At 35.6% G+C, this 27,990-nt stretch overlaps 1 protein-coding gene across 1 annotated transcript; it reads left to right on the top strand.

Moving 5' to 3' along the window:
- The first annotated feature begins 99 nt into the window (after positions 1-99).
- On the top strand, positions 100-27,990 carry LOC128243910 (calexcitin-2-like). Its single transcript, XM_052961917.1, has 7 exons — positions 100-264; positions 14,468-14,584; positions 15,579-15,631; positions 16,333-16,443; positions 17,628-17,757; positions 26,090-26,187; positions 26,665-27,990. Exons 2-7 carry the CDS (start codon positions 14,524-14,526, stop codon positions 26,767-26,769), a joined length of 558 nt encoding a protein of 185 aa, XP_052817877.1. The 5' UTR covers positions 100-264; positions 14,468-14,523; the 3' UTR covers positions 26,770-27,990.

Below are 27,990 nucleotides of genomic sequence, written 5' to 3' on the forward strand. Positions count from 1 at the left end.
CGGTACCGAAGTGACTCGTGTCATTGTTGCGAACCGACGGACAAGCCTTACCAAGCCTTACAAAGCTGACATTAGAGAGGCAAACAAGGCTTCCACGATCAGCCGTTATTGCCATCGATTGGTATTTTATTAACGAAAACTGTCTCGCAACATAGATGGTAGGCTGATCCAATACTCAGAAATTGCCGGGACTGTACTGCTCCCTGTTGGTCTCAGAGATAGGCTTGCTATTGTAAATTGCTTTTGGACGGATCGGACTTCGTGGTAAGTGCGTTCATGATTTTATTTTTATTTTTGTATTACTTGTATTATTAGGTTTTTAGTTTGCATTTATATATATTTTTAAAATCGGGTAAATTATTTGCATTTAGAGTTACAATTCCTAATTGATTTTCTTTCTTTTCTTTATTTTGTTTTATTTTTAATTGTTCTTTCCTATTTGCAACCGAGATATGGTTAAGAAAATTAATTTTAATGCGATTATTTTTTAAATTATAAATCAAAATGCAAATAGGATCGTCAGAGACTTTAATATCAACATTTATTTAGGTATATTTTTGCTTGGTTTATGCGAATAACTAGGCAATGCAAGAAAGTGATCAATATTCATTTTAAATTACGATAATTGTGTTCAAAAATATTTTAAGATCAAGAATTTTAGCTAAAATCATATTCAGTTTGCCGAAAGAGTAAAGTTCCAATTCAAACGAGGTGTGTTTTCTTGTAGATTGTTTCGTAATTAATACTAATAACCATGTAACAGTGAGCGTACAAAACGATCCGGTTGATAAGAGGCTGCCTGTATTGTTGTACTAAAATCGTGACTTTGTCTTCATTTTTTGCTTCGCTTTTTGAAACGAATTTCCCATGATATTGTCAATGTAAGGGTTCACGAAAAATAAGCATTCAAAAGTACAGAAATTAACCTAGGGTTCTTTTTAATAAAGGTTTTTGTCGGTATATGTCTGACATTGAAATTAGCTTAGTGTCATAGTATCTTGCTTTTGCTACATATTTGTGAAAAATGATATTAAACCAGTACTTAAAACGCACATAGAGTTCATGAAAGGCTTGTTTACATTTGTTCCAATTTATAACTTCTTTTTACAGATTTAAGATTATTGAGGCAATGACTAAGATCCGAGCCCAAGATCAATTTATGATGATGCCTATATATTTTTTTAAAGATTTAAGAATATTGAAGTTACGACTAAAAATAATTTCTTGAAACGGCCCCAAGATCTTTTTCATGCCTGTATATTTGTTTAAAGATTTAAGAATATTGAAGTTACAACTAAATTTTATTTCTTGAAACGGCCCCAAGATCTTTTTCATACCTGTATTTTTTAAAGATTTTAAAGATTTAAGAATATTAAAGTTATTACAAAATTTCATTTCTAGAAACGACCCCCAGATCTTTTTCATGCCTATTTTTTTTAAATATTTTTATAGTTATGACTTTAGCGCTTTTTTTAAACGACCCCAAGTTCTGTTCCATATATATATTTATTATGTATATATTATATAAGATTTCTAGATTATGAGAGTTATGACTAAGATCCTTTTTTGAAACGGGCCCCAGTTCTTTTCCATTTCTATATTCTTTTAAAGATTTAAGATTATTAAGGTTATGACTAATATTCTTTTTTGAAACAACCCCAAGTTCTTGTTAATGTCTGTAATGCAAATCAGCTCTAAATAGTTTGAAACATGAATATTGGTTCACAAATATGTATAAGGGCGAATTTTAGGGATTGATCTAACTTTCTTGTCTTAAAATAGGTTATCTCAACAAAAACACTCAGCGGCGTTTCGAATTATAGTCTTTAAGGCGGCAAATCGTCCATTAATGCATTAGTGTCCATTTGGAAGGTGAAATATTTATAAGAAATGATACCGATATACAACACCAGTTCAGAACCTTTCGAGATGTGACAGATTTGAATCGTGTTTGGGGACACACAGATTGTATAGTACAAAGGAATTGGGCCAAATAAGCAACAGGTCTTAAGTGCAAATATTAAGTGTCAAGTTTAATAGTCTAAATGTTATTGTATAGTTTTTGTTTTAGACAAGGTTTGGACTTCATATATTTACAACCGGTATAGTTTAAGTTCTGTTTCGCGATCAGAATCTCAAAATATTTTATTTGCATTCTGCAATCGAATTGTGTTTTATGCGACATCTATTTATTTCAACAAAAAGGTGTAAAGTCATTTTTGCGGTCGAAAATGGGAACATTATAGGTACTTTTGCAATTGGAAAAGGTTATTTTCATAATTCATTTTTTGTAATCTGATGCGAGGCCATTTAGTGAAAGGATGGTAGTCGAACTTCATTAATCTAAAATCTGTATAAACGTCAAAAGTGGCAACACACTGATTGTTTTATTTCCCTTAACATTTTATTCATTCCAGATACTAGTTTAAGTTCAATTCACTCAAATATGAAGCAAAACAGTGAAACTATGGAACTAAGATGAATAAATTAAATGCATAAAATGACTTTTATTTGCCATTGCTTTTATACCAATCAAAAGTTTTATATATATATACAACAATTCATAAACTTTTTATCATAAAAAAACGAAAAAAGTTTAAGAGGAGATTATATGGACACACAAAATACTTCCCTAAAAACTGTTTCCAGTTTACTGACATTCCCAACTGCACAGTTTTTTTCCACCCAACCTTAATTTTATATTGCTATCTGACGAATGCGATTCTGACCTTTATTATGTCCTCCTTATGGCACACATTTTTCGTAGTTTCCTGCATCGATAAGTCGCCTACTCGTAGACTAAATGACGCTTTTTTTGAATTGTGACAATAATACTCTGACACAACTTTACGTATACAAAACAGATCTCGCCCTACCAACTCCATTTTTTTTTTAAAAAATCAAACTTATTGGTGTTAATGTAGGGTTGGGTTTGGGTGAGCACTGTATTCGGAAACAGACACTATTAAAGGCCTTAATGATAGTTACGGTAGGACAACCATTGTCCAGTAAAACCGACGTATACCTTTTAATTATTCACTCCAGTATATATCACAAACAGATGAGGTGGGGTTTTTTCGGTGATGGTCTAGACAAATATTCATCAGTCGATTAAATAACCAAAATACACAATCTAATATACCATCCCGATTGGGGACTGCAAATATAAATGGATAAACCTGAACAAAATCTTATGAAGTCAGAAATACGCTAGAAAAGTATCCCAGCGGTGGTAGCTCCGTTAGGTTAGTGCTAGATCGTTTGCTTCGGGTGCGAAAGGTCGTGTGCTCTAGTATCGGCCCAATCGGAACGCTTAATCCATTTCCCTTAGAAAGCAAGGTTGGATGTGTGCTAGTATATCAGTAGAAGAAAGCTTGATAATTATGGTATCAATTAATTGTAGTATTTAAACGTGTACTGAGTTCATATGGATTCCCAGTGAAGTGTATTTTTGAATTAATAATTAATATTCCGAGGGGTCTTGTTTTACGGCTTAACTACTTAATTGAATTTACTACGTGATCTACCTGCGTAGTTAAGTGTTAATACTGTTTGGCATTGTTAACCGTCCATATACATCCGCTGTTGTTTTGGATAGGTAACAACCGAGGAGTTCCGATTGGCATAGGTCGCGTCATAACGAAATATGTAAAACTATGGTACAAGTAGCCCACTAGCATCGCGATAGGTATGAAAAGGGAAGTACATGGAAAAAGGTATACTAAGTACTGATTTAACCCCCCCCCCCCAAAAAAAAAAAAAAAAATATATATCCCTTGCATTGGTGCTTTACATACTAGTTAAAGTTCAGGAGGTCAAAAGTTTAGAGTACCGCATCCGGGTCTCCTTGTATCTCACTTTTCTTCTTCCAAAATTTGGCTGGGATATCCTGTTACTTCTATCTTATGTCTCTTATAACATCAGGCCATATGCAGCTTATTGGCGCTGGCAGACCTCCATAAAATCTAACAAACATCATCCAACATAAATCCTAGAAAAAACAACATATCCTTGATAAAAAACCGAAGCAAAAATAAATGTTAGCAGATTATTCAACTTTGTTAATGCGGATTAAGTAATTACAATGCAATAAACTCAGCTTTTTGTTATGGAAATTAGTTGCAAATTGCTTGTTGTTTATGCTAAGATGGATTAGACACATTATTACTGCTATTGTGTTTAAGTATTGTTTTCCCCACTGAATGTATTTAACCAGAAAGCGAGGTCAGCTGAATTGATTTTTTTCTTTCAAATCAGTAGAGAAAACATTTAAAAAGGTACACCTTTAAACACAATATTTTTTTGTTATCTACGTTTGTATTTCAGATTGAATAATTTCATTGTTTCAATAACAAAACTGTTAACGATCACCGGCAATTACTTTGGAAAGAAAACATATCTGGTCCTATACAAATCACCGTCGTGTGTGTGTCTGTCTGTATGTCCGTCCGTTCACATTGTTTATGTTTTTAATAACTTACCAGCCGTTCTTTCTTTACTTGTTCACAGTAATTATACGCTCTTTTGGGACATATTGATTTATAGAATTCTGCTCTGTTCTTCACTGAACTAAATAAGATAGTCACTAAGCATTAGTGTCAGTTGATTCAGAACTGACGTCTAAAATAAAGACAAATTTTATCAGTCCTACTTTAGTAGTGGTTCTAGGCATTATCGTATAATAAACAGATGTCACAGCTTCTGGAAAATATTCTGTATTTTAGTCTCATGTTTTTTTTTCATATTCATACCTTCATTATGTAAGAGTGTCATCAGCCCACAATTTCTGTAAACACTCCATGCCAAGTGAGGATATGTTAGTAGTAAATTTAAATGATCCTCACTAAAATTTTAGAAATATCAATTCGAATAACAATACGTTTGTGATGACTGGTCGACTTTTCTGAGTATTATTCTTTATTATAAAAAATACACCCTTTTTCATTTATTTTGAGAGGAATGAGTCACAGTTGAGATGGTTTCGGTGATTTCAACATTTATTTTACAGCTTCGTCTTCAAATACATTATATATTTTAATTCCCGATTACTCATACACTTTTGCTCTAGATTTTATCCCGATTTACAAGATGATATGCCAGTTTCTTTGACAGATCCATGATAACAAGTTGGCTGTATGTTAATTAAAGCAATCGCTTAATGTGCCTGGGTCTAAAGAGGAATCATATTCTCCATAATGCAAAAAAGTAAATTGAAAAGTCCTGCAGCCAACAAGATACTAAGTTTATTGTTATTTAAACCATATGGTACCAAAGTAACAACACCAACACCACCAACAACACAAACACACGGAACATCACAAATAGCAGAAGAAAGTGTATTCCAAACGTTGGGATAACGTCTTGGAACTGCCGGCGAAAATATGAAACACCCAAATTGCCGGATTGTACCTACATGTATTATCATAATAAACAAAGCAAAATAGGCCATGGAACACGATTATAACAAGCGCAAATGACAAAGTAGACCAATATATCCATGCACGTTAATTTTTTGTAATTTTCGGGATTATATTGTTCTTTTAACGATTAATATAAAGAGTGAAACCTTTAATTCTACAACTTTCATTTTTCGAATCTTGTTTTACCTTGTTTAGGGAAAATAATGTTCAATGATTATTACTGTGTGTAACTGTTGTCAATAAAGTTTATGACCACCTTTATGGCATTTCGGCGGATGTTATTGTACCCAAATCAGCCGTTAGGAACACATCATTATTGAATGTGGGGTAATTTTTATCGAGTTATTGTATAATTAATGGCAACGGTTCTTTAAGGAAACTTGTGTACTAACAACACCCGTGGATGCTTTATTTACCAAACATTGCTGCGAAACAATGCTATAATGTACAAAGTTCACTTGAAACTGACATATTGATTATCAACTGGACCAAGAGATAACATCAATGTCAATTACAAAAACTACGTTTAAGTTTCGTTCGGTCTCACACAGACACGAAACATAATACTATTTAACTCCAATATTGACAAACATTGAAACAAGGACACAACAGGTTAAAAAGTAACTCTGCAATTTAAACGCCAACTTTATGGGTGTTTTTTTTTGTGAAATACATTCGAAATGAAAGATTCCTAAAAAGCACAAATTGTTTTGCGCTACAGTCAACCTTTTGCACAACATTGAGTACGCCCTCATGCCGACTCAGGTTAAAACATGTTTGGGATAAGAACGCCGCAGCAATCCTTATGTATAACATTGCACACGCCCTCATCAACCACTCAGGTTAACTCATATCAGAAACACGAACGCTGCAGCCATTCTTGATAACAACATAACTCACGCCCTCATCGCCGACTCAAGTTTAAACATGTCAGAAACACGAACGCTGCAGCCATTCTCATGTATAACATTGCATACGCCCTAATCGCCAACTCAAGTTGAAACATGTCTGAAACACGAACGCTGCAGCCATTCTAATGTATAACATTGCACACGCCCTAATCGCCAACTCAAGTTGAAACATGTCTGAAACAATAAGGTTGCAGCCAACCTCATGTGTAACATTGCGAACGCCCCAATCGCCGACTCAAGTTGAAACATGTCAGAAACACGAACGCTGCACCCAGCCTCATGTATAACATTGCGAACTCCCTAATCGCCGTCTCAAGTTGAATCATGTATAGCTCACGAACACTGCACCCAGCCTCATGTAAAACATTGCGAACTCCCTAATCGCCGTCTCAAGTTGAATCATGTATAGCTCACGAACACTGCACCCAGCCTCATGTAAAACATTGTGAACTCCCTTATCGCCGTCTCAAGTTGAATCATGTAAAGCTCACGAACACTGCACCCAGCCACATGTATATCATTGCGAACGCCCTCATCGACGACTCAAGTTGAAACATGTCTGAAACACGAACGCTGCACACAGCCTCATGTATAACATTGCGAAAGCCCTCATCGACGACTCAAATCAAATCATATCTAAAAACCCTGACGCTGCAGCCAACGCATGTGGACTGATCAAAGCACTATCAAAGGATTGCCTATACCCAATCGTGACATCGCCACAATGACTTTTGATTGATTGACATTTGATAAGCTTAATATCACCCAAGTGTGGTTCCCGGAAAGGACACAATATATCACATTGACAGCCTCTGAACTTGAGTACGCAGTTGATTACTTTTAATAATATGAATTTACATTGATATATTGGGCGCCATTATCAGGTTCGTAGCTAGCCCTTAATTCATGTGAATTCATAATTGTGCTGGGGTGGAGAGGACCAGAGGCATGCCCCCTCGTAAGCTTAGAAAGCCATGGTGCAATCTGGTGCATTCTGGGCCGTTTGACGTGATTTATTTAGAACTGGAAAATAGACAGTTTTAGAATCATGTAGTCAACTACGCACTCTGCAACTTTGGCTGATTTTTCAGTCAGAAGCATGTGAATACATCCGCGTTCTCACGTAAAGGCAAACACGCGCCTGATTATTGTACTTAAGTGTGCAGATTCTATAGATAACATTTCTGTTCACACTTATATATTCATATAAATTGAGAGAGTATTGTGCTTGAGTCTATGATCTATATCGAGCCTTCAGTTATTAATGAAGTCCATGAATATTTAAGTCCATGTGCATAAAAATGTTTTATCTTTATTTGGTAGAACTGGATTTTCGAGTCTCTCTTGACAGCATTATCATGAATAACATTAAACCACATCAACAAGTTTTCATTACATTCAGGCACATTTGGAGCTTATGACGACAATTTAATGAAGCGTTACGGTATAGCTTTTTGTGAAAAAGAAAACAAAATTGTACATCAAAAATACATTAAAACGGATCAAGTATACATCAAAACATATCCATTATACATATAAACGCATCAAATTTACACCAACTAACATCAACTTCACATACAATAAAACACACTGGAGAATCTGAAACAGTTAAACTACTTTGGTGTTGAAACATTTCATGCTGAAATATTTAAGAGTTGGTTTTGTTACATCAATACACAGAAATGTATCAATTTTGTCATTCCAATTATCCGTATCAATTCTGCATGAATACCAGATACATGTTAGAAAGCTTTTATCAAAGCATTTCATTAAATAATTCATGTGTACATCCTGTTGCTTGACTAGAAAATGATAAAATAATTTGTGTCATTTAAATAAAAAAAAAACTAGACGGGTTTAATACAATGCTCGAAGCTTTGTCGACCGTTTTTCAAACTGGAAACAAAACAATGAATGGACACCTGCCCTGAATAATCAATATGTTATACCTGAAAGGCCACTACAAACAAACAAAGCAATACAAAAAATAACGATTCGCTGCGGTGGAAAATGAATATTAAAGCGTCAGAATAGCGAAATGAGATTTCCCGCCATGGTTTCTCGTTTTCCTGTTTTCATCACCGCCAGCGTGAATGGATGTGTTATTGAATCAGGAACAGCACAGAAGAAAGACAGAGGAAATAAAAGCATCCTAAAATGTAATGGAAATTCACAAACGCCATAGATCCAATAATTATCTTCTATTTCCATGTAATTTATAAGCTTGGTTTTAACTCCTTGTACAAACTGTGCTTTTTTGCTGATTCGATGATAAAGTTAATGTTGCTAGGGTCTTTTATTAAAGCTGAGTACAGCCAACAATCGCTTTGTCGAAGTCGATGGGAACTAAGCGTAAACTTCGAGATAACCAACATTCGAAATAACAGAAATTCAAAACATGAATGACTAAACACAACAAATTCGAAAAAAAAGTTCAACATAATTTCGAGTTAACAGAGTTCTTAATAGCAAGTTTCGACTTTAGTCTTATAAGTTATATTTTGATGCAATTTATCCAATTTGACCCGGTAGTTTCATTACAATGAAGGACAAAACCGTGTTTTGAGAGTAAATAATGGAATTAATGGATGTAGGTTTCACATTTTGACATACAATAAAAAAAATGATTGCACGTTCATACAATATGGTTAAAAACGAATTTACTGAAATAAAAAAAATAAGCCAAAATAATAAAACTAGCTCTCTTTAGGTAACAAATATGCAAATCTGACCCGATGTTTTCCAGTCGGTAATTTCCCATCGCAAACAACCTAGTATATATGTCGGTACATCAGTGGTAATTCGTGAAGTAAGTACTAATATGACATTAATTAGTTGAAGTATTTTAACGTGTTAATTGTTTAATAAGTACAAATTGATTTCATGTGAAGTAAATCAATGCAAGCAAATTATATTCAAGAGTAAAATCCTTGGGTTTAACTGTTAAATTGAAATAACTACGCGATTTACTTGCAGCGTAGATAACTGTAAAGAGTCCAGACATTGTAAATTGTCCAAACGCATCCGAGGTTGTTTTCGATTAAAAATGGCCGAGTAGTTCTGATGGAATTTTTCATGCATTATATCTGTCCAATGTAAATTGCGCGTCTAAAACCATTCCATTTTTCTGTGAGGTTACTGTTAGTGCATTTTTGGTTGATATTTAGCAATGTGTTTTATAACAAAAATATTGGTTCTAACGCCTTTAATACTAGCGTTAATAAAATGGTATGGAAATGGAAACTCGCTGTCAACGAGTTTTAAATAGCATCGCAGTAATAGTACTAGTAATTCGTGCAATATTTATTTCCATATAACATTTTTAGAAGTACACAGTTTGAGCATAATCGAAGGAATTAGCATGGCAATAATACATGAAACATAGACATGTGCATTGTAAATGCACAACACAAAGCAGATGAGGGCTATGCAGTCTGTCGCGTTTGTCAATCTTTAAAGCAACGTGTAAGACGTTTTGAACATTCCTAGACCTAGTTCTAAAACTAACTTCTTCTTTACCAGATTCCGTTCGCTGTATTTGTAGTTTTCACAGATTGCCACATTATAAGGTCTTTTCTCATGGGAAATAAGAAAACAGACAAGGAATTTTAAAATGTATAACTTCCACGGGGGTTGTTCCTATCGCCGTTCCAACCGCATTGCCGTTTGTCCGTGGGGAGCGAAAATTAGTATCAGAAATGATCTTATAAGAAGGCCGTTACCCTGGACATGAATAATAATATCTGTCATGAGTTCCCGTTCCGGATTGAAAAATCCGACCCGAGGGCACCTGCGTTGCCAGGTAACGAGACTTGCCGAGTTACCGGCTAACCAGCGTGCCCGAGGGTCGGATTTTTCTATCCGGAACGGACACACATGATATATTTTTTTTCTAGCATACCTTAAATTACATTTTTATGTGAATAAAAAACATAAGAAAGCGCGTTTGGTACATTTCACCAATAAGCTTGTGCGATGATGTTTACTGACGTCATGACGCGCAGTAATTTGTATTCATTGCATACGTCAATAAGTTCCTTCGCTATCACGTCTTGTAAGGGTTATTTTGTTTTGTTTTTAAGGAATATTTTTGTAAAGTTAATGTTAATGGAACTCATCTATTGAAATCTCATAACTATGCTTACATTAAGTGTTTAATAAAAGAAATTGAAAGTATTACGTCACAGCGCGTGACTCATCTGGCATGGGGGGATGCCAGATGGAGTTTTCCAGCACGGCTGAATTTACCGGAAATGCCTATCCGGTGTGCTAGAACATCAGTTATTCTCAATAAGTGAAGTCGAACTTGATGTTCTCCGCAAGAGTGTGATACAATTTTTGATGAAGCAAAATTTGGCGGAAATGTTCTCAACAAGTTTTTTTTTATAAACGTTCAGTTTAGTCCCTTCTAACTCATTTTTGAATACGACTATGTTTCATTGATTTTTAAATGTATTCCGGAATACTGTATCTTTAATATTGAACTACCCGCGATTATTTTAGTCTTTATGCTTTCAGGCGTTTGTAAATTTATGCCAGCCAGAACATACACAAAATTCACGTTTTCCTAGACATCAAGTCTGGTGGTTATTGTAGAGGGACTATTATTAGTACTATTAGATATCAAGACTTTCTGTATTTTTGCAATAATAATAATGAGTTACTGCATGCATCCTTGATGTATTCCTATCTCTTTTATACATACTTTATCTTGTAAAAGTTGTTCTCATATATCTGTTTTGAATTTCATGACATCGTCTACAAAAGCAAATGAACATGGCCTTAAAGAGAAAATAAGCGTTTGCTCATATAGACTGAAGTATTATGTTCAGAACCAGCCAACAGTGGATGTTACCTCAGAATTGTTATTAACATCATTTCCTTCGAGGGCAGTTTTACTATCAGATTGCCCAAATGTCCCATTGTTGCGCAGGAAAAGCTATGCAATCAGTGCCCAGATTCCGTTTACTGTGTCTGGGCAACTATTTATCTTCTATTTCATTAGCTGAAAACTATTGCCTCTAGACAGGCAAATATCTCGTAAAAGTGCCAATATCTTTAGATGTAAGAGGTTTCTCCGGTTAAAGAGATTCAACTAACTTCGCTTTTTATATTGTGATTTCTGCGCGAAATTAATCACTCAAGAATCTGATAGCGGTGTTGAAATTACCAAGCACACAATATTACAAAATAATCAGTTGATATGGGTTTCTAAAAAATACAATGACTTGTCGAAACACTTTTTTCCACGTGAAATAATACGATGAAAACTTCAGGGACACACCCAGTAGTACAAAAATAAAATGATAATTTATCACTAGGACTTACTTTAGGCTACAGTATGTGTATACCACATGATAAATTGCGTCATAAATGATACGTTGGGGGCCAACATTTTGCTTCGAATGAAGCCTTTAAACAGGGATAACATCACTATTTCTTCACCATTTTAATTGAAATATAGCGCCGCTAATGGAACCCCATCTTCGATCCTTTACCAGAGATTGATTGAGAGTTTAGTTTCTTAAAACACATCGACATACCTGTTCACAAAACGGCCGTCTGACGGAGCACTGTCAAAACATTATTTTGGAAACAAGTTTCTCGAAGTGTTTGATGAAACCTAATAATCACCTTAGCAAACTCGGGAAATAAAACGAAGGCGGGGCTTTTTGAGCGACATACACTGCCCTTTTAAACTGGTTAAGAAAAATATTCTTCGTTTTATAGTCTTCATTTTAAGCAAATTGTTGCCTTCCGATGTAGCATATATGATGTACTTAATCACGTGGTATACAAGCACTGGGCTAGGACCCAGAGGAAACTAAACTAGAGACAGAAAACGTGCACGCGCCAAAATCAGACGACACATAGCGTTATCATTAAAGCTGCACTCTCACAGATTGAACGTTTTGACAACTTTTTTATTTTTTGTCTTTGAACGAGCCAATTGTTTTGCGAAATTCATGGAAATCAGTTATATAAGACTGCTGACAAAAATCAGATCGCAGATTTATATAAATATGTTCAAAAATTGATGTTTGATGCATTTTTCTTAAACCGTTAGTTTAAGCCATAAAACATTAATTTTCAAACGGAAATATGAAAATCTACGATCTGATATTTTGTATGCAATCTTATATAATTGGATTGCAGATATTTACACAAAAATTTGCTCTTTCAAAGACAAAAAATAAAAAAATTGTTAAAATGGTAAATCTGTGAGATTGCAGCTGCTTTATATGATGGGTTTATTACTAGAGCGGTCGGTGAAACACGAGTTCACTAGAACACGGGGTTTCACTTAGGGTTTGAACTAGTTTGAGTCATCAAACTCACACTTGACAAAATATAAACAAGAAATTGCAAGTCTTTGCAAGTTCCGATATAATAATTTAGGCGTCACTTGTTGTGTAATTTTGTCATCACTCCTATTGCACGATCGCTTTAACGGTTGAATATTTCAGTGAGGTATGATTATCTTGTCAATAGTAATATTTATATTCGCCATTTTAATCCTAGTTTATTGATTTTGCAAATGAAACGTTCAATTTCATTTGAAACACTGACATAATATTTAACTAATAATATTGTGTTGCCATTGTAGCGCATGCGTCGCCCGCAATTATGTCACGCAAAGTGCGTAGAAAATTGCACTTTGTGAGGCAATAAACATATTTTAAAAATCACAATTATTCAAGCAATTATTCTTGCACAGGGAACAAGAGACACTGCCGGCGTGGGGCTGAACAATATTGTAATAAAAAAGTATCTAATTTGATTCAGCAATATGCAATCAAATCCATCTCTTTTTCATTTTATAAAACCCGAGACAAAATTATTATTTGACTGTAATACTGCAGTAGTTATTCCAATTGGCTCCTGAGGTCTTGCACATCAAGACAACATATAATCATATAATTGAGACTTCAGGAGCAAGCCTTTACTTACGAACAGTATGAGTACTGCCATATTGGTTTGATAAGGTTTACCTTTTGCGTGTTATCTTTATTTAGGATTGTTGGGATAAGAGTGAGGTTTGTGCACTTAAACTGGTTTAAACCCCCAGTTAATTTACATTTTACTGACAGTTCCAAGGCGGCACCTTACAATCCTTGATAAACATACCTTGTGTTTTATATATAGTATGTATGCATATGCTGTTTGTGGAGTTTCGTGCTGTTCTTCCATGTTTCTTGTTTGTGATTTTATGGTCTATGTCTTTGGCTTTTGCCCAGTGCCATTAAACCGGGTTTATGTTTAAACTTTTTGCTACTGAGCTTGTTTCTGTAGCTTTTCGCATAAATATTAATGACACAAAATCCCGAATAAATATCTGCCGTTTCTGTTAAACTATAAGTAGGTCTCTGTCATTTAATTATCAGATGAGAATGGTCTAGTGGCATAAAAACCCGACTGCCACCAAAGAAGTAAGGTGTTCCATATCAACCAGGGACGTTTTCTTTGGTATCACAAAGACAATCATTAATACTGGCCTCAGTTTTATAAAATATGCATTAAATATTCAATTCGATTCTTTCTAAATCTATTTAACTTAATTACAGAATGGCAATGCTCAAGCTCGCAATTAGAAGTAAATATTTGTGTAAAGGTGTTGATATTACTTTTTTCTTTTTGCCTTTTTGTTTCGAACCAATTGATGCAAACATGCATGGAAACCAGTCATAAGACTGCTGACAAAAAAAATCACAGATTTTTATATTTAAGTTCAAAAATTGATGTTTTATGCATTTTTATTAAACCGTTGGTAACGCTTTAACCATAGAACATTAGTATTTGGACAGAAATATGAAAATCTGCGATCTGTTTTTTGTCAGCAGTTTTTTATCACTGATTTGCCGATATTTTCGCAAAAATGGTTTCATTCCAAGACAATAACTAAAAAAGTTGTCAAAACGTAGAATCGATGAGAGTGCAGCTTTAATAGACGATTTTTATAATGAGTTATAAGCTGTACATATCATTTGAACAATATACTCAAGGTCATAACTTTTCGAGGAACAACGTCTACCTTATGAATGGATCCGCGAATAATACACATCAGCTTAGAGCCGTATCCCTTATTGAAGAAACAAAAGTTAATATAAACTTATTAGTTTTGTCTGTATTTTTCAGGATCCAGGACGTGATTGCATAGAAAGTTTTCCATTTCAACCCATCTGTCTGACAATATGGCTGAGTTGTCGAACTTTCAGGAGAACAAGATTTCAAAGCTGTTTACGATGCTTTATGGTAAACATTTCATGTAACGCTTGAAAAAGAAGAGTCATTTACAAGTGTAGCCGGTATTAGGAGGCAAAAACATGGCTGCCAATGGAGCAACCTGAATATAAACGAGACTTCTATACATGCTAATGATAATTATTTCCTCCAAAATTCTTTTATCTTAATTTTGCATTTCCTTTATTAAAGTTATGTGAGGTTTATATGTGTACGTAACGTTAATTCTGTTAAAAATGAACAATGACAACGTTTAATCAAGGACCTTGTATGTATTGATCGCTACAGGTTACACACTACTGCCTTCCCTTTACTTTTCTGTGTAAACAGGCAACACTTCAGATTGGGAAAGAATGCCATTTCTAGCGTTTCACGTATCTGAGTACATTTCTTTAAAATCCAGTTCAAAACCAATTCATTGAAACAATAGAAGAAGTGTGTCACGTTTCTCCTAAGATATTTGAATCATTTTGAAATTAGTTCACACTTATTTGTTCGCGGAATCCATGTTGCATCAGAACGGAAGTTCGCAGGCAAGCTGGAAATATTCAATCTCTGCTGGATTCATTCTAATTCGAGGTATTGAACTGATTTCAAAGAAAAACGACTATAAATTATTGCAATACAACATTGTTTTATAGGAAAGGTCAGCTTAACTGGTTAAAATAGTTACTTCACATGCAATACTGTTTGCATGTATGAATTCCCTTAACATCCATCATGATGTCTCATCTGATCGGCATTTATAAACGATGCAATTTTCACATTGTGCAGTATTTGATTTTTATTGCCATGTCAATGTCTAGTGTGTTTGGTGCCAACCGAACGCTTCCATGATTGCTATCACCCTAATAAAATGTTTAAGGATATTCTGGAGGCGTCCTGTTATGGCAAAACATGAAACCACATGGGAGATTTACAGACTGAATTATTATGTGCAGGGAATTGTAAAAAATATTGGCATCGACACGAGGAAAACCCATATTTTGTTTCCCTGCTTTTTCAGACAGCAATAATGATGGGGTGATTGAAAAGCGGGACTTTGATATCTACCTTCAAGTAAGTATATATATACTTCGAAAGTCCATTAATGTATCTATTTCTTACAGCTATAATGGACATGTATGCCTAAAATTCAACAGGGTGAACAGTTGTATGATATCCTGGTTAAAGCCTTATTTTGTGCTGCTCTTCAACATGTGTGTGTGTGTGTGTGTTTACCAAAATTGTTTATTTAAAATTTAGGGTTTGACATAATATTAACTTTATTTATTATTTGACACTTTTACCAAGGATTTTATATAAATATGCATAATTTCAAAATCAGACAAATATGCAATGTGATGATTATGTCATTGCATGGTTGATGTCTCGTCGTGGTACAGTCGAAACTCGCTATGTCGACTTCAGTTATATCGATGTTCTGGTTATGTCGAACTATTTTTCGAAAGTGTTGGTTAAAGTAAAACTTTATATTTCGGTTATATCGAAATTGCGTTATCTCGATGTATTTCCCTAGGTCCAAACCACTTTGACATATCGAGTTTTTATATGTTTTTATGTGGCTTATATCGAAATTGCGTTATCTCGATGTATTTCCCTTGGTCTAAACCACTTTGACCGATCGAGTTTTGACGTGTTTTATGTAGCTTATATTGAAATTTCGTTATCCCGATGTATTTCCCTTGGTCCTAACCACTTTGAAAGATCGAGTTTTGACTATATATATATGTATCATTCAAATATTTCATTGGTAACAGAAAGTCAGCCAAGTCCTTGGTTGGAAAAGTGACAGTGAGAAGTACCTTAAGGCACAGGAAACCTTAAACACGGTCTGGGATGGATTGAAGGAATATGCTGATACTGACAAGGTACAATTTTGTTGTCTCATTTCTTTTCTTACCTACTTATCTCAGTTGGAATTCGTAAAGCTCATTGTCTTATATTTTGCAATCTCTAATATATAAACGAGAAAAAAGAATATCAATAACATATTATATATTTAAAATGTCTTATAAGTATGTATTCAACGTAACAACATTTCGCGCCGAAGCTGTTTTTTTTTTCCGAAAAAGCAACATTCGCTCTATAATAATATGTAGTTCACGTACAACCAAAATAAAACAATAATTCGTTTCGAGGCTGTCTTACTTCAGGACAAAGCTACATTCACTCAAACATTATTGCATTTACAAGTGGTCATTCCATCGTGATGTCTTCCTTTGCACTTTTCTAATTGTCCCGTGGTATTGGCGCCGAAAACAGCATAGTCAATAATTTACTCATTCATTTAATCACTGTTCAGCATAGCATGGCTCGAAATATTTTTACTCTATTGGAATCATATCGTCCCATAGATTATTTTGACATAGATGTTGGTCATTAAGTTACAAAAAGCATGTTTAAGAGCAAAAATGTTCGGAAGTAATTACTTTTTTAATACAATTGTGTACTCAACTTTCGCATGGCCATATAATGGAGTGTAACACAAACACTTTGGTTAAGGAATTAAGAAATATCTAAAAACAAAACAAAAAAGTATTCCTTTGTAATTACAATATACTCCGGATTTAAATAGTTTACCCCGTTAAGTGAAAATTTAAGTATAATCGAGGAACTGAGGCCGGGTTATAGTTTCACCAAACTTACTTAATTTACTCAGTAAATAATTTGACTTATTTAACCACGTAACAGCCTAACTGTTTTACAAGTTGAATTACGACTCTGTTAGAAGCGAGATCTCTCTAATCAAATGTTGGTATGAGATTTTGGTGAACATATAAAGAAAACAGTTGCAAGGAAGGAAACACGTTTGAATGATTACTCAAAATACGAAAGTTGTACTGTTCATCTTTCTCGTATTTAATAATCTTATAAGATAAGATAGTATACATAACTTTCGGTCAAACCAAGGTAACATATTAACTAACAATAAATCAAAAGATGAATAATTCAAAATGTGTCTGGACAGTAAGTTTTGGTACTTGACCTGTCCTTATGGTTCCAAGTAGTTCATATTACTCAAACACTGCATCAATTCTTTTACACCCATCAGGACGCCAAGATCACGCTAGAGGAATGGCTGAGAATGTGGCGGGACTGTCTCAAGGACATTGAGGCTGGCGAGTTCCCAGCCTGGCAGAAGAAGTACATGGACCTCATGTTTGATGTCAATGATATGTCAGGTACAAGCACTGTATTATTTTGTTGACAGGTCGATGGATAAACATACAAGATTCAACAAGTCCTATACGAAATAAATTTAATACTTAGTACCAATGAGGTCAAGTACAAAAACTGTCTTACTAAATTGATTAGTATGATATTGTATTGTTTGATATCAGTGGTATGGCATATACAGAAACTTGGAACTCACTGATAAGCCAGGTATTACCAATATCATGATGTTTGATGGCCTTTGTTTGGCAGATACAGACACTTCAAACAACTCTGATAACCCAGGTAGTTCCACTATTGAAATGTTTGATTGCCGTGGTATAACGAATACCGATACTTTTTACTTCACTGATACGCCAGGTATTACCAATATTGCCATGTTTGATGCGAGTGGTATGGCAGATAAAAACACTTTGAACTCCATCTATTAGCCAGGTATTACCAATATTGCCATGTTTAATGAGAGTTGTATGGCAGATAAAAACACTTTGAACTCCATCTATAAGCCAGGTATTACCAATATTGCCATGTTTGATGCAAGTTGTATGGCAGAAACAAACTCTTGGAACTCCACCTGTAAGCCTGGTATTACCAATATTGCCATGTTTGATGCGAGTTGTATGGCTGAAACAAACACATTGAACTCCACCTATAAGCCAGGTATTACCAATATTGCCATGTTTGATGCGAGTTGTATGGCTGAAACAAACACTTTGAACTCCACCTATAAGCCAGGTATTACCAATATTGCCGTGTTTGATGCGCGAGGTATGGCAGATACAAACACTTAAAACTCCACCTGTAAGCCAGGTATTACCAAAATTGCCCTGTTTGATGCATGTGGTTTGGCAGATACAAACACTTTGAACTCCACCTATAAGCCAGGTATTAGCAATATTGACATGTTTGATGCGCGAGGTATGGCAGATACAAACACTTGGAACTCCACCTGTAAGCCAGGTATTACCAAAATTGCCCTGTTTGATGCATGTGGTTTGGCAGAAACAAACACTTTGAACTCCACCTATAAGCCAGGTATTACCAATATTGCCATGTTTGATGAGAGTTGTATAGCAGATACAAACACTTGGAACTCCACCTATAAGACAGGTATTACCAATATTTCCATGTTTGATGCGAGTTGTATGGCAGAAACAAACACATTGAACTCCACCTATAAGACAGGTATTACCAATATTGCCATGTTTGATGAGAGTTGTATGGCAGAAACAAACACTTTGAACTCCACCTATAAGCCAGGTATTACCAATATTGCCGTGTTTGATGCGAGTTGTATGGCAGAAACAAACACGTTGAACTCCACCTATAAACCAGGTATTACCAATATTGCCATGTTTGATGCGAGTGGTATGGCAGAAACAAACACGTTGAACTCCACCTATAAACCAGATATTACCAATATTGCCATGTTTGATGCGAGTGGTATGGCAGAAACAAACACGTTGAACTCCACCTATAAACCAGATATTACCAATATTGCCATGTTTGATGCGAGTGGTATGGCAGAAACAAACACGTTGAACTCCACCTATAAACCAGGTATTACCAATATTGCCATGTTTGATGCGAGTGGTATGGCAGAAACAAACACGTTGAACTCCACCTATAAACCAGATATTACCAATATTGCCATGTTTGATGCGAGTTGTATGGCAGAAACAAACACGTTGAACTCCACCTATAAACCAGGTATTACCAATATTGCCATGTTTGATGCGAGTTGTATGGCAGAAACAAACACTTTGAACTCCACCTATAAGACAGGTATTACCAATATTGCCATGTTTGATGCGAGTTGTATGGCAGAAACAAACACTTTGAACTCCACCTATAAGCCAGGTATTACCAATATTGCCGTGTTTGATGCGAGTGGTATGGCAGAAACAAACACATTGAACTCCACCTATAAACCAGGAATTACCAATATTGCCATGTTTGATGCATGTGGTATGGCAGAAACAAACACTTTGAACTCCACCTATAAGACAGGTATTACCAATATTGCCATGTTTGATGCGAGTTGTATGGCAGAAACAAACACTTTGAACTCCACCTATAAGACAGGTATTACCAATATTGCCATGTTTGATGCGAGTTGTATGGCAGAAACAAACACATTGAACTCCACCTATAAGCCAGGTATTACGAATATTGCCATGTTTGATGCGAGTTGTATGGCAGAAACAAACACTTTGAACTCCACCTATAAGACAGGTATTACCAATATTGCCGTGTTTGATGCGAGTTGTATGGCAGAAACAAACACATTGAACTCCACCTATAAGACAGGTATTACCAATATTGCCGTGTTTGATGCGAGTTGTATGGCAGAAACAAACACATTGAACTCCACCTATAAACCAGATATTACCAATATTGCCATGTTTGATGCGAGTTGTATGGCAGAAACAAACACATTGAACTCCACCTATAAGACAGGTATTACCAATATTGCCATGTTTGATGCGAGTTGTATGGCAGAAACAAACACTTTGAACTCCACCTATAAGACAGGTATTACCAATATTGCCCTGTTTGATGCGAGTTGTATGGCAGAAACAAACACATTGAACTCCACCTACAGACAGGTATTACCAATATTGCCGTGTTTGATGCGAGTTGTATGGCAGAAACAAACACATTGAACTCCACCTATAAACCAGGTATTACCAATATTGCCATGTTTGATGCGAGTTGTATGGCAGAAACAAACACATTGAACTCCACCTATAAGACAGGTATTACCAATATTGCCATGTTTGATGCGAGTTGTATGGCAGAAACAAACACTTTGAACTCCACCTGTAAGCCAGGTACTACCAATATTGCCATGTTTGATGCGAGTTGTATGGCAGAAACAAACACTTTGAACTCCACCTATAAGCCAGGTATTACCAATATTGCCATGTTTGATGCGAGTTGTATGGCAGTAACAAACACTTTGAACTCCACCTATAAGACAGGTATTACCAATATTGCCATGTTTGATGCGAGTTGTATGGCAGAAACAAACACTTTGAACTCCACCTATAAGCCAGGTATTACCAATATTGCCATGTTTGATGCGAGTTGTATGGCAGTAACAAACACTTTGAACTCCACCTATAAGACAGGTATTACCAATATTGCCATGTTTGATGCGAGTTGTATGGCAGAAACAAACACTTTGAACTCCACCTATAAGACAGGTATTACCAATATTGCCATGTTTGATGCGAGTTGTATGGCAGAAACAAACACATTGAACTCCACCTATAAGACAGGTATTACCAATATTGCCGTGTTTGATGCGAGTTGTATGGCAGAAACAAACACATTGAACTCCACCTATAAACCAGATATTACCAATATTGCCATGTTTGATGCGAGTGGTATGGCAGAAACAAACACGTTGAACTCCACCTATAAGACAGGTATTACCAATATTGCCATGTTTGATGCGAGTTGTATGGCAGAAACAAACACATTGAACTCCACCTATAAGACAGGTATTACCAATATTGCCATGTTTGATGCGAGTTGTATGGCAGAAACAAACACTTTGAACTCCACCTATAAGACAGGTATTACCAATAGTGCCATGTTTGATGCGAGTTGTATGGCAGTAACAAACACATTGAACTCCACCTATAAGACAGGTATTACCAATATTGCCATGTTTGATGCGAGTTGTATGGCAGAAACAAACACATTGAACTCCACCTATAAGCCAGGTATTACCAATATTGCCATGTTTGATGCATGTGGTATGGCAGAAACAAACACATTGAACTCCACCTATAAACCAGGAATTACCAATATTGCCATGTTTGATGCATGTGGTATGGCAGAAACAAACACATTGAACTCCACCTATAAGCCAGGTATTACCAATATTGCCATGTTTGATGCGAGTTGTATGGCAGAAACAAACACATTGAACTCCACCTATAAACCAGATATTACCAATATTTCCATGTTTGATGCGAGTTGTATGGCAGAAACAAACACTTTGAACTCCACCTGTAAGCCAGGTACTACCAATATTGCCATGTTTGATGCGAGTTGTATGGCAGAAACAACACTTTGAACTCCACCTATAAGCCAGGTATTACCAATATTGCCATGTTTGATGCGAGTTGTATGGCAGTAACAAACACTTTGAACTCCACCTATAAGACAGGTATTACCAATATTGCCATGTTTGATGCGAGTTGTATGGCAGAAACAAACACTTTGAACTCCACCTATAAGCCAGGTATTACCAATATTGCCATGTTTGATGCGAGTTGTATGGCAGTAACAAACACTTTGAACTCCACCTATAAGACAGGTATTACCAATATTGCCATGTTTGATGCGAGTTGTATGGCAGAAACAAACACTTTGAACTCCACCTATAAGACAGGTATTACCAATATTGCCATGTTTGATGCGAGTTGTATGGCAGAAACAAACACATTGAACTCCACCTATAAGACAGGTATTACCAATATTGCCGTGTTTGATGCGAGTTGTATGGCAGAAACAAACACATTGAACTCCACCTATAAACCAGATATTACCAATATTGCCATGTTTGATGCGAGTGGTATGGAAGAAACAAACACGTTGAACTCCACCTATAAGACAGGTATTACCAATATTGCCATGTTTGATGCGAGTTGTATGGCAGAAACAAACACATTGAACTCCACCTATAAACCAGGTATTACCAATATTGCCATGTTTGATGCGAGTTGTATGGCAGAAACAAACACATTGAACTCCACCTATAAGACAGGTATTACCAATATTGCCATGTTTGATGCGAGTTGTATGGCAGAAACAAACACTTTGAACTCCACCTATAAGACAGGTATTACCAATAGTGCCATGTTTGATGCGAGTTGTATGGCAGTAACAAACACATTGAACTCCACCTATAAGACAGGTATTACCAATATTGCCATGTTTGATGCGAGTTGTATGGCAGAAACAAACACATTGAACTCCACCTATAAGCCAGGTATTACCAATATTGCCATGTTTGATGCATGTGGTATGGCAGAAACAAACACATTGAACTCCACCTATAAACCAGGAATTACCAATATTGCCATGTTTGATGCATGTGGTATGGCAGAAACAAACACATTGAACTCCACCTATAAGCCAGGTATTACCAATATTGCCATGTTTGATGCGAGTTGTATGGCAGAAACAAACACATTGAACTCCACCTATAAACCAGATATTACCAATATTTCCATGTTTGATGCGAGTTGTATGGCAGAAACAAACACATTGAACTCCACCTATAAGACAGGTATTACCAATATTGCCATGTTTGATGCGAGTTGTATGGCAGAAACAAACACATTGAACTCCACCTATAAGACAGGTATTACCAATATTGCCATGTTTGATGCGAGTTGTATGGCAGAAACAAACACATTGAACTCCACCTATAAGACAGGTATTACCAATATTGCCATGTTTGATGCGAGTTGTATGGCAGAAACAAACACTTTGAACTCCACCTATAAGACAGGTATTACCAATAGTGCCATGTTTGATGCGAGTCGTATGGCAGTAACAAACACATTGAACTCCACCTATAAGACAGGTATTACCAATAGTGCCATGTTTGATGCGAGTTGTATGGCAGAAACAAACACATTGAACTCCACCTATAAGACAGGTATTACCAATATTGCCATGTTTGATGCGAGTTGTATGGCAGAAACAAACACATTGAACACCACCTATAAGCCAGGTATTACCAATATTTCCATGTTTGATGCGAGTTGTATGGCAGAAACAAACACTTTGAACTCCACCTATAAGACAGGTATTACCAATATTGCCATGTTTTATGCGAGTTGTATGGCAGAAACAAACACATTGAACTCCACCTATAAGACAGGTATTACCAATATTGCCATGTTTGATGCGAGTTGTATGGCAGTAACAAACACATTGAACTCCACCTATAAGACAGGTATTACCAATATTGCCATGTTTGATGCGAGTTGTATGGCAGAAACAAACACATTGAACTCCACCTATAAGACAGGTATTACCAATATTGCCATGTTTGATGAGAGTTGTATAGAGATACAAACACTTGGAACTCCACCTATAAGACAGGTATTACCAATATTGCCATGTTTGATGCGAGTTGTATGGCAGAAACAAACACTTGGAACTCCACCTGTAAGCCAGGTACTACCAATATTGCCATGTTTGATACGAGTTGTATAGCAGAAACAAACACTTTGAACTCCACCTATAAGACAGGTATTACCAATATTGCCATGTTTGATGCGAGTTGTATAGCAGATACAAACACTTGGAACTCCACCTATAAGACAGGTATTACCAATATTGCCATGTTTGATGAGAGTTGTATAGCAGAAACAAACACTTGGAACTCCACCTGTAAGCCAGGTACTACCAATATTGCCACGTTTGATGCGAGTTGTATGGCAGAAACAAAACACTTTGAAATCCACCTATAAGCCATGTATTACCAATATTGCCATGTTTGATGCGAGTTGTTTAGCAGAAACAAACACTTAGAACTCCACCTATAAGACAGGTATTACCAATATTGCCGTGTTTGATGAGAGTTGTATAGCAGATACAAACACTTTGAACTCCACCTATAAGCCTGGTATTACCAATATTGCCATGTTTGATGCGAGTTGTATAGCAGATACAAACACTTGGAACACCACCTATAAGCCAGGTATTACCAATATTTGCATGTTTGATGCGAGTTGTATAGCAGATACAAACACATTGAACACCACCTATAAGCCAGGTACTACCAATATTTCCATGTTTGATGCGAGTTGTATGGCAGAAACAAACACTTTGAACTCCACCTATAAGCCAGGTATTACCAATATTGCCATGTTTGATGCGAGTGGTATGGCAGAAAGAAACACTTGGAACACCACCTATAAGCCAGGTACTACCAATATTGCCATGTTTGATGCGAGTTGTATGGCAGAAACAAACACTTTGAACTCCACCTATAAGCCAGATATTACCAATATTGCCGTGTTTGATGAGAGTTGTATAGCAGATACAAACACTTGGAACACCACCTATAAGCCAGGTATTACCAACATTGCTCTATTTGATGCATGTGGTATGGCAGATACAAACACTTTGAACTCCACCTATAAGCCAGGTTTTACCAATATTGCCATGTTTAATGAGAGTTGTATGGCAGAAACAAACACGTTGAACTCCACCTATAAGCCAGGTATTACCAATATTGACATGTTTGATGCGAGTTGTATGGCAGAAACAAACACTTTGAACTCCACCTATAAGCCAGGTATTACCAATATTGCCGTGTTTGATGCGAGTGGTATGGCAGAAACAAACACTTTGAACTCCACCTATAAGCCAGGTATTACCAATATTGCCATGTTTGATGCGAGTTGTATGGCAGAAACAAACACTTTGAACTCCACCTATAAGCCAGATATTACCAATATTGCCATGTTTGATGCGAGTGTTATGGCAGACACAAACACTTTGAACTCCGCGTATAAGCCAGATATTAACAATATTGCCGTGTTTGATGCGAGTGGAATGGCAGAAACAAACACTTTGAACTCCACCTGTAAGCCAGGTATTACCAAAATTGCCCTGTTTGATGCGAGTGGTATGGCAGAAACAAACACTTTGAACTCCACCTATAAGCCAGATATTACCAATATTGCCGTGTTTGATGCGAGTGGTATGGCAGAAACAAACACTTGGAACTCCACCTGTAAGCCTAGTATTACCAATATTGCCATGTTTGATGCGAGTTGTATGGCAGAAACAAACACTTTGAACTCCACCTATAAACCAGGTATTACCAATATTGCCATGTTTGATGCATGTGGTTTGACAGAAACAAACGTTTGGAACTCCACCTATAAGCCATTACCAATATTGCCGTCTTTGATGCGAGTTGTATGGCAGATACAAACACTTGGAACTCCACCTATAAGCCAGGTATTACCAATATTGCTATTTTTGATGCATGTGGTATGGCAGATAAAGACACTTGGAACTCCACTGAAAGCCAAGTATTACCAATATTGGCATGTTTAATGCGAATTGTATGGCAGATACAGGACGTCATAAAAACGTCTTATTATAATCGAATAGGTCGGCAGCAAAACAATAGCATTATTAACCTTTTATGTTATCTATTATCAACATATTACCTTTAGGTTTTCGTTTGAGATCTTATTAAAACTAATGATAAGTCAGCTAAACATACTGAATTGCTTTAAAGAGTTTGTACAAAGCAGTTGACGACTAAGACAAAATGGTTTTCTTTTGCAGGGGATGAGTTGATCGACATGGAGGAGTACAAAACCTTCCTCACTCAGTTTGGAGTCTCGCAGGATGAATGCAGTGTCGCATTCAGTAAAATCTCTGGCGTGCGTGTTCCTTCTCTTCTTCTTAAAACATTAACAAAATCAAATTATATAATAATTACAATCAATTAAAGATGTATATTTTTAGTTTTTACTTGCTATAACCAATATGCTTCTCTTTCATACTATCCCGACCGTCTTACAAAACTGCTTGTGACCAGGGGTGGTATAGTCAATATTATGGTCAACATTGCTTTCATTTAAAATAAAGGTCCATTAATTATATTGAGCAGTCCGATTAGCTACATCGATCTTATATCCAAATAAGTATTGAATACCATTGATCGAGTTTCTAAGATGGTCTTATTGTTTCTACTTACCTACGAAAGTTGATTGAGGCCAAACAATGTATCTTCAATTGTGGCCTTTTGTACAGTTAACAGTCGCATCAGACTGGATATATTTAACCGTTGAAATTAAGTTTAAAACTGAAACTAAAATTTATAATCGTCAATTAACATATATTTGCATTTGTTTCAGGGAAGTGACATAACGCGGGAGCAATTTGCCAGTCTATGGCGCGGTTATTTAACTTCCAACGATAAAGAAGCTGCTGCAAACTTCCTTTTTGGGACCAATCAATAGGTCTTCTTTTGTGTGTATAATTTATTCATTCATGAAGGACATTATTTTAGGCTAGATGGTTTTCAAGTTGGGTAAGCGGATTTGATTTAATAAACATACGAAATGAATACTTGTGAACTATTGCTGGTATTTGATAGCAGAAGAAACCCATAAGCTATATTTAGAACGGATGCATGACATAGCGAAAAGGGCATGTGATAAAACGGTCTCATAATGACATAAAGCTGTTTTATAGTCACGTGATTAAATAATTATTTTATACGCCTACTGGGCATTTAAATTAATTTTAAGGTATCAAGCGTTCAATAGTGTGAATTTGTTATGACTTGTGATCCAATATTGATTTTGGAATTATTTTTTCGGACTAATGAGTAGAAAAATAAAAAATGTTAAATAATTACCTAAAACATATTGGAAACCTTCTTTATGGTCTTGAAAAAAAATAACCATTTCAATTCCGATTTTACTTAAAATAAAGAATATAATTTAAACTGCAATGACTTATAAATAATGGCTTTCCGCCGGATATTATTTTCATTAAATGAAATCATGAAATATAAAAAGAAATAGCAAACTCGGACCGATTTGGTAGGTCTTATATTCGGTCATATGTTGACTACTCTTAAAATTGATATCTATGATGTAACAGTTTGAAAAATAAATGGAAAACAAATAAATCGCTTACCCTTCTTAGAATGTTTTCTTTTAATATATTTAAAACAGTTGAAGGAGAATATTTTTCACTTTAGAATACAGACTCATGTTTATATCTCTTTGCTCAGACTTTTCCGCATATATTGCACTGAATGTTATATATCGTTTTTAAGTAAGGTTGATGTTGTTTTTGCATTTGATAAGTGCTCGCTGTTTTTCTGGCAACGTTGTTGTCACTGACACCGGATTTTCAAACTTTATTATTTTTTAAAAAATCAAAAAAAAATCTTATAATTCCTTACTAAAAATTATCATACCGAATAGGTGAAAAAATATTAAAAAAACATTTTTTTTTAAACATGCACTTTGTACGGTAAAAGTTAGGATATTATACAGTGCATATTTAAAAAAACACAAAGAAAAACATTATTTTTTTCACATAATCGATATTATAATTTTTATAAGTTTTTTTGATTTTTAAAAAAAATGATTGAGTTTGAAAATCCGGTGCCAGTGGTTGTTGTATATTGTAGCTTCTTTTCCTTCAATAAAAGCGTTGTACCTTGA

The sequence above is a fragment of the Mya arenaria genome, chromosome 8 (assembly GCF_026914265.1).
Source record: "Mya arenaria isolate MELC-2E11 chromosome 8, ASM2691426v1".
NCBI classification, from domain to species: domain Eukaryota; kingdom Metazoa; phylum Mollusca; class Bivalvia; order Myida; family Myidae; genus Mya; species Mya arenaria.